The sequence below is a fragment of the Ranitomeya variabilis genome, chromosome 5 (assembly GCF_051348905.1).
Source record: "Ranitomeya variabilis isolate aRanVar5 chromosome 5, aRanVar5.hap1, whole genome shotgun sequence".
Lineage (NCBI taxonomy): Eukaryota > Metazoa > Chordata > Amphibia > Anura > Dendrobatidae > Ranitomeya > Ranitomeya variabilis.
Genome location: NC_135236.1, coordinates 220623172 through 220639118, shown reverse-complemented (window position 1 = coordinate 220639118; position 15947 = coordinate 220623172). Strand labels below are relative to the sequence as shown.

At 40.7% G+C, this 15947-nt stretch overlaps 1 protein-coding gene across 3 annotated transcripts in view; it reads right to left on the bottom strand.

Moving 5' to 3' along the window:
- CGNL1 (cingulin like 1) overlaps positions 1-15947 on the bottom strand; it is a 156097-nt gene that overhangs the window by 23550 nt on the left and 116600 nt on the right. For all 3 annotated transcript variants that reach the window (XM_077263817.1, XM_077263818.1, XM_077263819.1), the window contains exons 11-13: positions 10403-10555; positions 3928-4098; positions 687-848 (exon numbers count right to left, since the gene is read on the bottom strand). In XM_077263817.1, coding sequence (XP_077119932.1) covers positions 687-848; positions 3928-4098; positions 10403-10555 — 486 coding nt within the window. The remainder of the gene's footprint in view (positions 1-686; positions 849-3927; positions 4099-10402; positions 10556-15947) is intronic.

Below are 15947 nucleotides of genomic sequence, written 5' to 3'. Positions count from 1 at the left end.
GTCCCCTACAGTCTTTTAAATGGGGAAATCACCCAGATAATTATATTAAAAGCACAACATGCATAAAATGTAAAAAAAAAAAAAAACAACACGAAGAATATTAAGGCCATTAGAGGAAAAAAAAAAATATTCATTTTGGCAGTATTTTAGCATCTATATTAAAGCTACAGATCCCCTCCCAGTGTTATTAAAATCTACATGTGTTCATACTGAATAGATTGTTGTCCAAACTTAGCAAATTTGGCAGATCCAGCAGAACAACTAATGTGTATGGGAGTGTCCCCATTCTCATCCTATTGGCAGATGTCAGAGAGAGAAGAGTTGGACATGTTCTCATGAGATTACACTGCCACCATGTGTTTTTAGTAGATGCTTAATATCCTCCTCATCACATGGTCATTACTAGCAAAATAAGCTCAACTTAAGGGGAGCAGAGAAAAAGTGTTTGTACAACCTCTATTAATGGTGAATGGCCACCCTAACAGCTTCAGTAGGGACTCAGATGTTTGAGCCATAGTAACGAAGGATGGTAAAATCCGGATGTATTGCGTACTAATCCAATTATGCAGGTCCACATAAAGTTAACAGATCACTTTACTAATAATCTTCACAAAATCTTGATTCATTATAGAGTCTTTCCCATTTTTTTGGTTGCATGCAACCTGTGTGCGCTTTTCATATTATACCTCTAAAGATTTCACTTGTTTTGACCGTTCATCCTTCATATGGTTTTTGGCATCTAATTCATATTGAAGATCTTTTATAGTCTGTTGTAGAAGATGATTCTTGGTTAGAGACTCATCTTGAGCTCTCTGGTGGTCTTGTAAATTTTCTTCTAAATGTCTGATCTAAGCGAAGTACAAAAGATATAGTGTGATTTATCATGACACTCCTGTTCTAGAGATAATATACTAATAATTATATTAACTTCATACAATCTTGAAAAAAAAAATAAAGTTGAGGATTACATGTCAAATATAAAGAAAAATAAACATCCCCAATATGAATTTTCACAAGTTGTTTATTCATCCATATGGCAGAAAAGGGACATTACACTGTTACAAAAGCATTTCAACCCTATTAAACGTATGTTTGCTCAACATATATTTGGTCTTTTGATTAGGTCTCTAAAAGGTCCAAAATAATCATTTGTTATATCTTATGTAAAACAATGCTCCCAACTGCATTAGAAGGATATTCCTACATCATCCATTTATGACACATCCTGAATTTGCCATAAACGTTCAACAAATGCACATCCGAACAACTGGACCATCAACTACAGGTGCATCACACAAAATTAGAATGTCATCAAAAAGTTCATTTATTTCAGTTCTTCAATACAAAAAGTGAAACTCATATATTAGATAGAGTCATTACAAACAGAGTGATGCATTTCAAGTGTTTATTTCTGTTAATGTTGTTGATTATGGCTTACAACCAATGAAAACCCAAAAGTCATCATCTCAGTAAATTAGAATACTTTATAACACCAGTTTGAAACATCATTTTAAAATCCGAAACGTTGGCCTACTGGAATGTATGTTCAGTAAATGCACTCAATACTTGGTTGGGGCTCCTTTGTCATCAATTACTGCATCAATGCGGCGTGGCATGTAGTTGATCAGCCTGTGGCACTGCTGAGGTGTTATGGAAGCCCAGGTTGCTTTGATAGCAGCCATCAGCTAGTCTGCATTGTTGGGACTGGTGTCTCATCTTCCTCTTGACAATACCCCATAGATTGTCTATGGGGTTAAGGTCAGGCCAGTTTGCTTGCCAATCAAGCACAGTGATACTGTTGTTTTTAAACCAGTAATTGGTACTTTTGGTAGTGTGGACAGGTGCGAAGTCCTGCTGCAGATTGAAATTTCCATCTCCAATAAGCTTGTCGACAGAGGGAAGCTTGACGTGGTTTAAAATGTCCTGGTATATGGCTGCGCTGACTTTGGTCTTGATAAAACACAGTGGACCTACACCAGAAGATGACTTGGCTCCCGAAACCATCATTGATTGTGGATACTTCACACTAGACCTTGGAAATCAAGATCCCAGAGTCTGGAGGAAGAGTGGAGAGACAGACAATCCAAGCTGCTTGAGGTCAAGTGAAGTTTCCATAATCCGCGATGGTTTGGGGAGCCATGTCATCTGCTGGTATAGGTACACTGTTTTATCAAGATCAAATTCAGCACAGAAGTCTACCAGGAAATTTTAGAGCCCTTAATGCTTCCCTCTGCCGACAAGCTTTTTGGAGATGGAAATTTCATTCTCCAGCAGGAGTTGGCACCTGTCCACACTGCCAAAAGTACCAATACCTGGTTTAAAAACAACTGTATCACTGTACTTGATTGGCCAGCAAACTCGCCTGACCTTAACCCCATAGAAATTCTATAGGGTATTGTAAAGAGGAAGATGAGAGACACCAGACCCCACAATGCAGATGAGCTGAATACTGCTATAAAAGCAACCTGGGCTTCCATAACACCTCAGCATTGCCACAGGCTGATCGCCTCCATGCCAGTCTGCATTGATGCAGTAATTGATACCAAAGGAGCCCCGACCAAGTATTGAGTGCATTTACTGAATATACATATCAGTAGGCCAACATTTCGGATTTTAAAATAATTTTTTCAAGCTGGTGTTATAAAGTATTCTAAATTACTGAGATAATCACGTTTGAGTTTTCATTGTCTGTAAGCCATAATCATCAACATTAACAGAAATAAACATTTGAAATACATCACTCTGTTTGTAAAGACTCTATATAATATATGAATTTCACTTTTTGCATTGAAGAACTGAAATAAATGAACTTTTTGATAATATTCTAATTTTGTGAGATGCACCTGTATCTTGAGAACGGTGCCCCATTGTGTGCTGGGGTGGACGGGATTGGTGTACACGAACATTGTGACTCGCCATTGTGGTATGTATTGTATTATATATAGTCACATATGTTGATGATGGGCGTCCTTTACATCATTGTATGACGCAATTGTATACTGAATACAGGCTTTGTATAATTTCGTACTATATATGTGCACCTTAATCCGGTCCTTGTCTGAGATGTGTGTGCGGGCTTATGTAGGGGAATTTGTTGCCTGCCATGCTGCATACCTGCGTTTTATGTGTATTTTCTAATAAAGTGTTTGTATATTTGCATTCAGTGGACGTTTTGACTGCTTTTTAATTGACCTTATAGATGCAAGTGCAGTTGTCCGTATATGGTCCAAGTCTGCCTTAGTGAAAAAAATGATGATTACATTAAAATAATAGGGCAACTAAGGCAGAACATGTATTCCATTGATTTTTGGTGACAGCAGTAAGGTGGTCAGATTTTCCATACATATACATGATAATTCAGACCTCATTTCCACACAGCAGTGTGTCACGTCCGCAATCTTGAGATAAGTGCTGGTCTCATTGGTGGGACCTGCAAACATTATACAATCCGGACATATCCTTTGGGTATTGTATGGATGTACAAGATGGGATATCTCTTGAAATGTTAAATTACATAGTAAATGTTACCCAAAAACACGATTACAGTTTGATAAGGGAGAAAAATCTAATGACATGACCCCTTAGATTTTCAGGAGCAGTTTGTCATGAAGATCTTGTTTGCTGTAAAATAGGCTTCCAAAGCCAGAATTTCAATGTTTTCTTCACATCCAAAAAATTAAAGGGGGAAATGTCAACAGAACATGTGTAGTGCAACATTTTGTTTAGGGTCTGTAAGGAAATGATTCACCATAGATCTTTTCAACATTTCTTCTGATAAACTTTCTTTTTGAAGGATTTTTGAAGAAATACACTTTGACAAAGTAAGGAGAATATTGTGCAACCTCAGAATCTGTACCACTGCTACAGCAGGGCAAAGAGTACCCAAGCATAGTGTCCCAGTCAGTGTAACATAAGTGCTCTTCTTACCTCGGCTTGCAGTTTTCTGATAGTCTGGTTGCACCTTTCTACCTCCAGGATTTTATCTTTAAGCTGTCTTTGCATTTCACTATTTTCCTTACGATTTTTCTCTTTATGTTCATCAAACTGCTTTTGAAGCTCAACTGTGGACATCCGGGAAAACTGAACATGTTCTGACACCTACAAATAAAAGCTCATTATTTTTTATTTAATTTGGCCTATATATATTATAGCGCCAAAATAATCTGCATCGCTTTACAGATGTTGCCCATTGTGAGATTTGAATCCAGGACCCCCAAAAATACAAGACTACAGAGCTGAACACAACCAAAGGCTTGAAGCTAGTGTTGGCAAGTATATTGATGAGTAGTTAACCATAATCTCCCACAACAACAGTCTTCCTTTTCACTTACCAACTTACCACTAATTGTCAGGAACACTTCTCTTTAACCGGGTAATTCATCCCTTCACACACTTTTTAACAAATTAATAATGCTTCCTTCCCTCCTAATCCAACTTGGCTCCTTCAGATGGATTTCTATAGAAGCTACTATAGATTATGGACTTCTATAGAGGCCACTTTAGTTCTAAAGGGGTCAGCTCACACAGCTGTAATGGTCCATCTCCAAAGCGCTGTTGTAGCCCAGTAAGAAGACCATTTTGAGCACAGAAGAAAGAAATACCAGCCCATCAAATAGAACATCAATTGCATATATTATGTGACATAGTGCAAAGAAAGACCGATGAGGCGAATCCGATGGGGTTACATGAATTGATGTTTTATTTGATGGGCTGGTTTTAACTGTACATATCCTTTAAGGATAACGTATGGAGAAGTAACTTTTAATCAGGATCTAGGGAACATATTTCTTTCTGACTTCCATGTGGCCACTATGGCCTCCTTATAATTCAACGGCAATTCAGAATAAGGCTGCAATAACACTTTGTAGAAGAACCATTGTAGCCCACCTTTTTGAACCAAAGGAGCCTCCTCAGAAGTGAACTGGCCACAAGCATGTATCCATCTGATGGCTCAATGTTGGACTAGCAGATAAGGAAGTGTTATTTGCAGTCTAAGGGTACCGTTACACTAAACGACTTACCAACGATCACGACCAGCGATGCGATCGTTGGCAAGTCGTTGTGTGGTCGCTGGGGAGCTGTCACACAGACAGCTCTCTCCAGCAACCAACGATCAGGGGAACGACTTCGGCATCGTTGAAACTGTCTTCAACGATGCCGAAGTCCCCCAGCAGCACCCGGGTAACCAGGGTAAACATCGGGTTACTAAGTGCAGGGCCGCGCTTAGTAACCCGATATTTACCCTGGTTACCATTGTAAAAGTAAAAAAAAAACACTACATACTCACATTCTGATGTCTGTCACGTCCCCCGGCGTCCACAGGGTTACGCGCTTCTGCCGAGAGCTTCCTGCACTGAATGTGTCAGCGCCGGCAGCAGCGGTGACGTCACCGCTGTGCTCTGCTTTACGGCCGGCCGGCGCTGACACATTCAGTGCAGGGAAGCTGCCGGCGGGGGACGTGACAGACATCAGAAGGTGAGTATGTACTGTTTTTTTTTACTTTTACAATGGTAACCAGGGTAAATATCGGGTTACTAAGCGCGGCCCTGCGCTTATTAACCCGATATTTACCCTGCTTACAAGTGAACACATCGCTGGATCGGCGTCACACACACCGATCCAGCGATGACAGCGGGTGATCAGCGACAAAATAAAGTTCTGGACTTCTAGCTCTGACCAGCAATATCACAGCGGGATCCAGATCGCTGCTGCGTGTCAAACACAACGAGATCGCTATCCAGGACGCTGCAACGTCACGGATCGTCGTCGTTCTCGCTGCAAAGTCGCTTAGTGTGACGGTACCTTAAGGCTATGTTCACATGTTCAGTAATCATCAGTTAGAATGAATCCAGCAGCAATCAGCTGGTAAAAATGTTGTGCAGACAACTTTTTAGTCCGTTTTTAAATAACTGATCTTTGCTGGATCCGCTTTTTTAAAACACTGAAGTCTATGGAAATGGGATCCACTTTGGATAGCGGGATACTTGCTTTGAGTTAAATCATAGGTTTTTATGTATTTTTTTACATGACTACACTACTGACAACAGCAATATTTAAATGTGATCTCTCACTGAATAGAAGCCTACTTCCAAGATGGAATTATGGATTTTTTATGATCCACAGTGGATTTGTTGGCTCTCATTTCTTCCGGTTTACTAGTCTATCTGTAAAGGGCAACAGAAATCACATGATAAAACCAAAAGCTCTGTGTGAATAAAAAAAAGATTTCATGAGATTTCATGTGATTTTTCCGACTTACCGACCAGACTTATGTCAAAAAAGAGCCCTTTAGGCCAAACATTGACCAGTATACCACTTGTTCAACACTGTATAGCACATGGTACCATTTTTCATAGAGGCATACAGTGATATGTAACATTATATTATATACTCTTATAATTACACAACAGTGCATGGGGCCATCGTTTGTATTCTGCAACTTCAAAAAGAGTTTGGTAATTTTTTTGCAATGTATTAATTTCACTTTACTAAAAAATAGGAATACTTCATCATCGAGGAACAAAGAAAAACGTTTCTTAAAAAAAAAAAGCTACAACTTTTTCCTTGGTCAGTGGCCCAGCATTTTTTTTGCCTCCCACTCCCCCCCAAAAAAGAGAATATGGTCTACAAATGCTTATGCGTAAACAAGCCCTAATTACATATATAAAACATGAATTTACATGTGACCGGCCCTTTAAATCAACCCTCATTGCTAATGACCTTGACAAAAGGAAAGTGAATTCTGCAACTAGTTAGGTCTGTGATCCAAATAACTTTAAACAGAGCTCATGACCAACGAGACAATGTCAAAACAGGCGGTGGGACTGCACGCTGAACTCAGACATAATGATTAACAACCCGGCTGGATTTCTGCATGATATCAGTACACACATTTCAAAGGACATTCCAGTAAAGGTCTGCACTCCAGCGGCTACAGACCAGTTCGTGCTGGAATTAAATGGAACCTGTGCATTACTTAATGAGTAATGGATGGAAAAATATGTCTGCAGGAAAGGGAAATGGATAATTAAGCAACTTCTTTTTTAAAATGTTATAACAAATAAAACAATATTTATTTGGCTATGCCAGTGTACAATGTTGCAAGGGATATATTTACCAGCTAACAGAATTTAGGCAAGAAAAATGGTTAGACAAAAGGAACAATGAGCGACGTTGTGAGAAATAAGGAATTCCAATGCTGTGCCCCCCCAATGCTGCCTCATTAGTTTGCCGACTAGACTGCAAACAAAAGTATGGAGCTGCTGAAATTCCCCACAACGATAATTATTGGAATGTCTGTCATGAAGTTTTACTGTGTTTGCGAGGACAGTTTACTAATACTGGTACATGGTGCACTATAGAATGGCGGTTTGCACAGTAGCCTTGTAGTACTGGGTTCCAATCCCAGCAAGGATCAAATCTGCAACAGGTTTGTATTTCACTGGGTTTCCTATGATGGTGCATTCGGATATGCTGATTTTGACTCATAAAATGTGCCATTTATACGAGTTGATTGGTGTTCATTTACACAAGTCATTGAACAAAGACAGAATGATATCCGAGCAGCACATTCCCTGTTTACATTGGGCGATGTGCTGCAAATAATTTTTTATTTGCCGAGATCTGATCACCTGATAAACATTTTGCTCATTTTTTGCGTGATGACAGGCACATTTTGATATGCAGATAATGGCAAACGAGCATTCGTGCAAGTGCTTGATCACAATTATCTCCTCACCCCAATGCACCATCATACTTTAAACACACAGATACTCAGGTAGGCTAGTGTGTGTGTGCGCCTTTCTCAGGGAAACAAAACTTTAAGCCCAATTTGGGACATGGAGTGCTGTGAATGGTAATCGTGGAATAGCGCTGCTGAATAAGTGGCTACTGGAGAAGCCAATAATGAGAAAAGTACAGGACAGGAAAAAAAAAAATCTATCAAATCGCTTTTATTGCAAAAATCTATTAAAAGACAAAAAAAAAAAAGTTTATAGCGCTAGTTGTCAACACAGAGGACACAATTAACACATGTTGGTGGGTAAACCAAAGGGAAAATAACCCCTGTAAGTAATAATCCAAGTAGAAAGGATAAAACATAATCAATTCATAATGACATATGCACAATGGAAATAAGAGTAGCATGCCATGGGGAAATTGTATTGAAGTAAAACGTCAAATAATATAAGGAAATAATAACACAAATCCTGGCAGCCAAGATGAAATGGGCTCACCCACCAAACACACAAGACGCATGTTTCGCGAATGCTTAGTCAGGGGTGAATAAATTGCTACTGAATCACTACAAGGAAAATGGTGCACCCTCTAATTATTTATATGACAATGGTTTAAAAAAAAGGGTATGCCTGATCTAATGTTATTTATCTGTTAGAAATTCTATGGATGGATTCAGTTTATACAATTTGCTATAAATGTAAAAAAAGATTAAAAAAAAGGCTTCATAAAAGAGAACAGACATGGCTGTGAGAAGGTCATGCTCCATGTAGCACTGAATAATGTAAAATAAAGAGTGCTAATTTGTTTTACTTTTCTTCTGTTGAGAATGAGGACGATTCTTCTGAAGGTTAGATCTACATGTCCAAGTTACCGCTTTGTTAACTTTGTTAATATTATATTGGAGAAGTTTTCTGCAGCTGCATACAAAGCACCATTTAACTGACCACATTTTCTAACTGCTGCCATTCTGCGTCTCATTGCCACATCTTAATGTTTATCCAAGTACGCCACTCAGTATAATTCACCTTAGCTCCTTTGAAGACACCTCTTAGTAAAGTGGCATTACTGTATAATAAGGACATAAGAGAAAAACAAGGCACTTTGGTTTAATTTGCCTTCACAGGGACAAAAAAAACAAGGCATTTGTTACAGGAGTTGCACAGAGATCATAGAATGCAAAGTGTTCAGTTCAAGCCATTCACAGTAATTTGGGAACAACCCAAATTGTTAATGAATAACCAAAAGAAAACTCATCTTCATGAACAGCTCAAAAATAGAGCAGTGAAGCAGCTGTTCAATGTAGATTCACAATTAGGTTGCAGAACGGATCTTTGAAGCTAAAGCTTGTAATTAAATTATTTGAACTAAAAAGAAAAGTAGAAAAGCACTACAATAAAATGTGGGCTGTCCACTTTTCTGTTAATCTTTAGGAGTTGAGTTTTTGTGGAGGATTATGGAGAGTTTCTGCTCCAAAAACTCCTAAATAAATTCAGTGTGAACAGACCCTTAACAGAAAAGCCTCCTTTCAAACATTTTGCAGATATCCTTTAAACACTGTTAGAAATGTAGGTATTTGATATATAATTTTCAAAAAGTTGAACAAATAATGTATACTATGCATTTAATTTTCATAAATGTGAGAGAAAGGCAAATTACCACTGAAAAACTTAATTTTCTGAGATCTTGTATAACTTCATATATATTCATACACACTAAAACAAGCTATTGCCTTGTATACTATGCTCTAAAATCTATTTGATACAGTAGAAGACTATGTTACGGAAATCCAATTACGGTATCCATCACGAGCTGTAGCGAGTGTACTTTTGGAGTCCACAAAATACCTAATCTGTTTGCAGACCATTCTCTAAGGCTACTTACTAGCGTCGTGCACTGCACGTCGCTATGCGTCGTTTTGTAGAAAAAACGCATCCTGCAATCCCGCACCTCTCAATGGGGCAGCGGATGCATTGAAAAACAGCATCCGTTGCCCCCGTTGTGCGGCGCTTGCACAGTATGCGTTGGTGCATTGCGACGTGCGTCGTACTACGCTAGTGTGAAAGTAGCCGAATCCAAATGGTTTACGGTGAAGAGTGCACATGGCATCATAATGATAGCCAATCAGAGTGGCCATAGAAGAAACTTAATGGTGCTTTTTGTAAGATTAAAGAATAACACTGTCATGGTACTACGCATAAAATGTACATCAGGTCTTAAAATCAGTTAATAATTACACATTCCAACTTGGAATCGGACAACTTTATGATGTTGTTTTCTAATGTATTGAATGCAAAAATAAATTACTACCATATGGAGATGTAGAGAGCACTCCAAATAAGTAGCAATCCTTTATTCACTTATGCAACATTTCTCAAAGTTCACAGAAGCCAAAACACAGCCTTACTGTTTATTTCGAGTGTGATCTCCATACTATATGTACTACTGATAACTTGGCGCAAGTCCAGCGAGGATGACACCATCTACCATTATTAGAAAGTCAGTGTTGCTGACTATTATATTGTGGTTTATCCTTGCTCAGTGTTCTGCTAGATTACAAGATGCCAGGATAAAAGAATTGCACTGAATATATTGTGCAGCTTGTGTGTTCTCTACATAAAGCAAATGCTTTTTAAAAAAAAAAATAAAATCAATATTTAGAAGATACCTCTTTCTGTAATCTCTCAATGGTCTTATCCAGCTGCCATCGCTCATTCTCCATTTCATTTTTCAGGTTTCTTAGTTGTTCTTTCTGGTTAGATTCATCTTTTAGCCTTTCAGATAGCTGCTGATGTTCATGGCTGATCCTAGTAAGGCTTCTCTGAAATTCACAAACAAAAAAACTCAGAGTTAGACCAGGCACAGATGACCATTTCCTCCACATCCAAGAAAATCAGTCTGATTATGCTAATCACACTCTGATCAGGGTGGGATCAGGGAGTGATCAGGGAGTGATCAAGGAGTGATCAGGGAGTGATCAAGGAGTGATCAGGGAGTGATCAAGGAGTGATCAGGGTGTGATCAGAGTGTGATCAGCGTGTGATCCTATTTTTCGGAGTTAGAGAGAAGAAAAAAAAAAAAGTTTCTCCACCTTCTCTAGAATGTCAGTGTGATGTCATCAGAGTGCAGTCTGATTTTTTCCACGTACCCATAGATTTGAATGGTGAATGGGCAAGTGCCATCAGAGGCAAATCATGCATGCTGCAATTCTTTATTTGGATGGACTCGGTCCACGAAAAAAAAAAAAATCGGACATGTGCACAGCCCAATAGAATAACATGGGGACGAGAGCTATCCGTCAAAACCACAATGGAGAAGTGTGCTCACTGTTTAGGCTCCCCTCACCCTCTGTATTCAAAAGCAAGAAATATGATAAATATGTGCCAACAATGCACAGTTTGGACACCACTTCCAAATCAATTTTCTTCCAGATAAAATGCAAAATTGGGTAATGAACCCTATCATAGTATTTCTGTAAATGATAGTTGCAGCACAAAAAAAATGTACTCGATTATTTGTTTATATATGTTTTGATGATTTAGACAATATACATGCAATTCTCAAGTATTTATTTAGTCCAGGTTTTATTAGACGTTTTTAGGCATATGGCTTTTCCAGAGAAGAAATTCTAAGGGAAGCCATCATCAGAAAATGGCTTACAAGTTTTTGTGTTATGTGAATTTTTAAAATATTTTTGCCAAGGTATCTTCTTTTTTTTATAGAAACAACAAAACAATTAATCTTGCAATCTTCTGGCCACTCAAGCTCTTGTAGTCTCACACTTTCTGTAATTCCAGGCAGAGTATTCAACAGATTCTTTGAATAGCCAGGTTTAAAATGACACATCAATACACAGCTGATAACACAGGATCTACAATTCACTATAGGCAGTCACAGCTGACCCTGCTTCCCCTCCCTTCACAAAGACCTTCTAACACACCCATTAGACGCTTTATTACAAAAAGTAGTGGTCAAAGCGTGCTCATTGCTGCTTATGTGTTGCTTTCTGTAACAATGAGAAAGCTTAAAAAAAAAATTATATATATATATATATATATATATATATAGCCAGTGTGAATATTGCAAGATTACCAATTTTTATTTTATATAATGATTATGATATGAAAAAAAGCAAAAAACAAATTGCCAAATAATATTGTCAGAGAAAAATTGTAAAACCCATAAAACACCTCCGGAGAGGGGAAATATCAACCTCACATTGAACATATGGGACTAATTATAACTGGAGAAGTGAAAAAGATCTAACACTTCAACCTCATTGAAGTAGGGCCTCCTGCCATGAACAAGTAATTACAACAAGGGATCTGATGAGCACCAGCCAACAAGTCTAGGATTCGTATACTCCGAGAAGTACAGCGGCTTCCTCCGCTCAAAGGAATTATCTCAGACTCTCTGGAGCCAGCGGTCAGTGATGAATATTGAGATTTGCTTCGATCCAATATTTATGGAAAATATACTTTCGGTGTTGTAGCGAAGAGACGAGCACAACGCATTCACTCACATCACTGCAAGGCCGGCTGAACACCTTCAACTTAATATCGGGTCAGTTGATGCTATTCATGCAATGTTTGATCTCTATAGAAAGATAGAATGGTGATAATATCTAAAGCCTAGGACTTCCAGGGGTGAAGCGATTGTTAAAGTTTGGGATCTCATAAAATTCCAAAAAAACTTAGCACATCCCATGTGAGCTCCTCAAGGAGTGGCATGTGGGCATAACTTTGATCTAATAAAAAATCATAATTGGGGTTTCTGTCATTGTTAAGTTCTGGAAGACGCAGTTCTCTGTGAGTGTTCCATTTTGCTAATCGGAGCGCTTCCCTCCATAAAGAAAAGAACCATTCCTGCAACATCAGGTTTAGTACTTCTCTTTCATTATTCCTTTTTATTTTATGTAATTGTATATACAGCATTGTTTTGTTCCTATTTTGTAAAATCTTTGTATGTGTGTGCGTGCGTACGTACGTACATACATTATTATTATTATTATTATTATTATTTATTGTTATAGCGCCATTTATTCCATGGCGCTTTACAAGTGAGGAGGGGTATACATAATAAAAACAAGTACAATAATCTTGAACAATACAAGTCATAACTGGTACAGTAGGAGAGAGGACCCTGCCCGCGAAGGCTCACAATCTACAAGGGATGGGTGAGAATACAGTAGGTGAGGGTAGAGCTGGTAGCGGTTTGGTCGATCGGTGGTTACTGCAGGTTGTAGGCTTGTCGGAAGAGGTGGGTCTTCAGATTCTTTTTGAAGGTTTCGATGGTGGGCGAGAGTCTGATGTGTTGTGGTAGAGGGTTCCAGAGTAGGGGTGATACGCGAGAGAAATCTTGTATACGATTGTGGGAAGAGGAGATAAGAGGGGAGTAGGGAAGGAGATCTTGTGAGGATCGGAGGTTGCGTGTAGGAAAGTACCGGGAGATGAGGTCACAGATGTAAGGAGGAGACAGGTTGTGGATGGCTTTGTACGTCATGGTTAGGGTTTTGTACTGGAGTCTCTGGGCAATGGGGAGCCAGTGAAGGGATTGACAGAGGGGAGAGGCCGGAGAATAGCGGGGGGACAGGTGGATTAGTCGGGCAGCAGAGTTTAGAATAGATTGGAGGGGTGTGAGAGTGTTTGAGGGGAGGCCACAGAGCAGGAGGTTGCAGTAGTCAAGGCGAGAGATGATGAGGGCATGGACTAGGGTTTTTGCAGATTCTTGGTTGAGGAATGAACGGATTCGGGCAATATTTTTGAGTTGAAGTCGGCAGGAAGTGGAAAGGGCTTGGATATGTGGTTTGAAGGAGAGATCAGCGTCAAGGATAACCCCGAGGCAGCGAGCTTGTGGGACTGGGGAGAGTGGGCAGCCATTTACTGTAATGGATAGGTTTGTTGGGGGGGTCACGTGAGATGGGGGAAAGATGATGAATTCTGTTTTGTCCATGTTAAGTTTCAGAAATCTAGCGGAGAAGAAGGATGAAATAGTGGACAGACATTGAGGGATTCTGGTTAGTAGGGAGGTGATATCTGGTCCAGAGATGTAGATCTGTGTGTCATCAGCATAGAGGTGATACTGAAAGCCATGAGATTCTATGAGCTATCCCAGGCCAAAGGTATAAATGGAGAAGAGCAGGGGCCCAAGGACTGAACCTTGTGGGACTCCGACAGATAGGGGGCGAGGTGAGGAGGTGGTGTGTGAGTGGGAGACGCTGAATGTCCGGTCTGTTAGGTATGATGAGATCCAGGATAGGGCCAAGTCTGTGATGCCAAGGGATGAGAGGGTCTGTAATAATAGGGAATGGTCCACTGTGTCAAAGGCAGCCGACAGGTCTAGGAGGAGGAGAACAGAGTAGTGTCGCTTGCTCTTGACGGTTAAGAGGTCGTTGGTGACCTTGGTTAGGGCAGTTTCAGTGGAATGGTGTGACCGGAAGCCAGATTGTAAGCGGTCAAAGAGGGAGCAAGAAGAGAGATGGGAGGACAGTTCAAGGTAGACGTGTTGTTCCAGTAGTTTTGAGGCATAGGGGAGAAGTGATATAGGGCGATAGCTAGATACAGAGGATGGGTCAAGAGAGGGCTTTTTGAGGATAGGTGTGATGGAGGCATGTTTAAAGCTTGAGGGGAAAACACCAGTTGTTAGTGATAGGTTGAAGAGATGGGTTAGGGTTGGGATGAAGATTGTGGTGAGGTTTGGGATGAGGTGGGATGGGAGCGGGTCAAGTGCACAGGTGGTGAGATGCGATCTTGAGAGTAGAGTGGCGAGTTGATCTTCTGTAATGGTGGAGTAGTTGGTTTTGGAGGTGGAGGGTAGGGAAGTTGGGAGGAAGGGTTCTGGGGCTTGTTGAACAAAACTGTCTCTGATGTTATCAATCTTCTGCTTGAAGAATGAGGCAAAGTCTTCAGCAGAGATAAGTGGGGAGGGAGGAGGTGCTGGGGGACGGAGGAGAGAATTGAAGGTGTTGAATAACTGTTTAGGGTTGTGAGACAGGGAGGATATGAGAGATGAGAAGTAGGTTTGTTTAGCTGTGGCGAGTGCGGTCTTGAAAGTAGTGAGGGACTGTTTGAATGCGATTAAGTGGTCGATGGAGTGGGATCTTTTCCATCTGCGCTCAGCAGCCCTGGAAGCTCGCCTCAGTTCTTTGGTCAGGCTGGTGTGCCAGGGCTGTCTGTTGATTTTGCGAGCTTTGGTATGTGTAAGTGGGGCAACAGATTCCAAAGCTACAGCTATTGTGGTGTTATATAGAGCGGCAGCGTCATCCGCATTGTGTATGGAACTTATGTCTGTGAGAGGGAGGAGGGATTCAGAGAATGAATGTAGGTCAAGATGTTTAAGATTTCTGCGAGGGTGTGAAAGTTTGTGGGGTGGGGACTCTAGACATGGAGTGGAGAGAGATGAGAATGTGAGAAGGTTGTGGTCAGAGAGAGGAAGAGGTGAGTTAGAGAGGTTAGATAGGGAGCAGAGGCGGGTGAAGATGAGGTCCAGTGTGTGACCATCTTTGTGAGTGGCTGCAGAAGACCATTGAGTGAGGCCGAAGGAGGAAGAGAGAGATAGAAGTTTAGTGGCAGCTGAGAGGGAAGTGTCAATGGGGATGTTGAAATCGCCCATGATGATAGTGGGGATGTCTGCAGAAAGGAAATGAAGTAGCCAGGTGGTGAAGTGGTCAAAGAAGATGGTGGCTGGCCCTGGGGGGCGGTAAATGACAGCCAGTTGGAGGTTGGAGGGGGAGTAGATGCGCACAGAGTGCACCTCAAAGGAAGGGAGGGTAACAGAGGGTGGCAGTGGGATTGGGGTGAAGGAGCAGTTATCTGACAGGAGAAAACCAACTCCTCCACCATGCTTGCTGCTGGGGCGGGGTGTGTGAGAAAGGTGGAAGCCACCGTAAGAGAGTGCAGCAGGAGAGGCTGTGTCAGAAGGGGTGAGCCAGGTTTCGGTGATGGCGAGGAAGGAAAGTTTGGTAGTAACAAAAAGATCATGGATGTAGGAAAGCTTGTTACATACAGAGCGAGCGTTCCACAGAGCTCCTGTTAGTGGGACTGGGGAAGCGGGGGCTGGGCGAATTGGTATAAGGTTAGAGAGGTTACGGAAGTTCGTGATGGAGCGTGGATGGGAGGTAGAAATGACTGTGGGAATGTGGTGGGGAGGACCAGGATTTGGAGAGATATCACCAGCAGTGAGAAGGAGCAGAGATAGTGTTAGCAGGTGGGAGC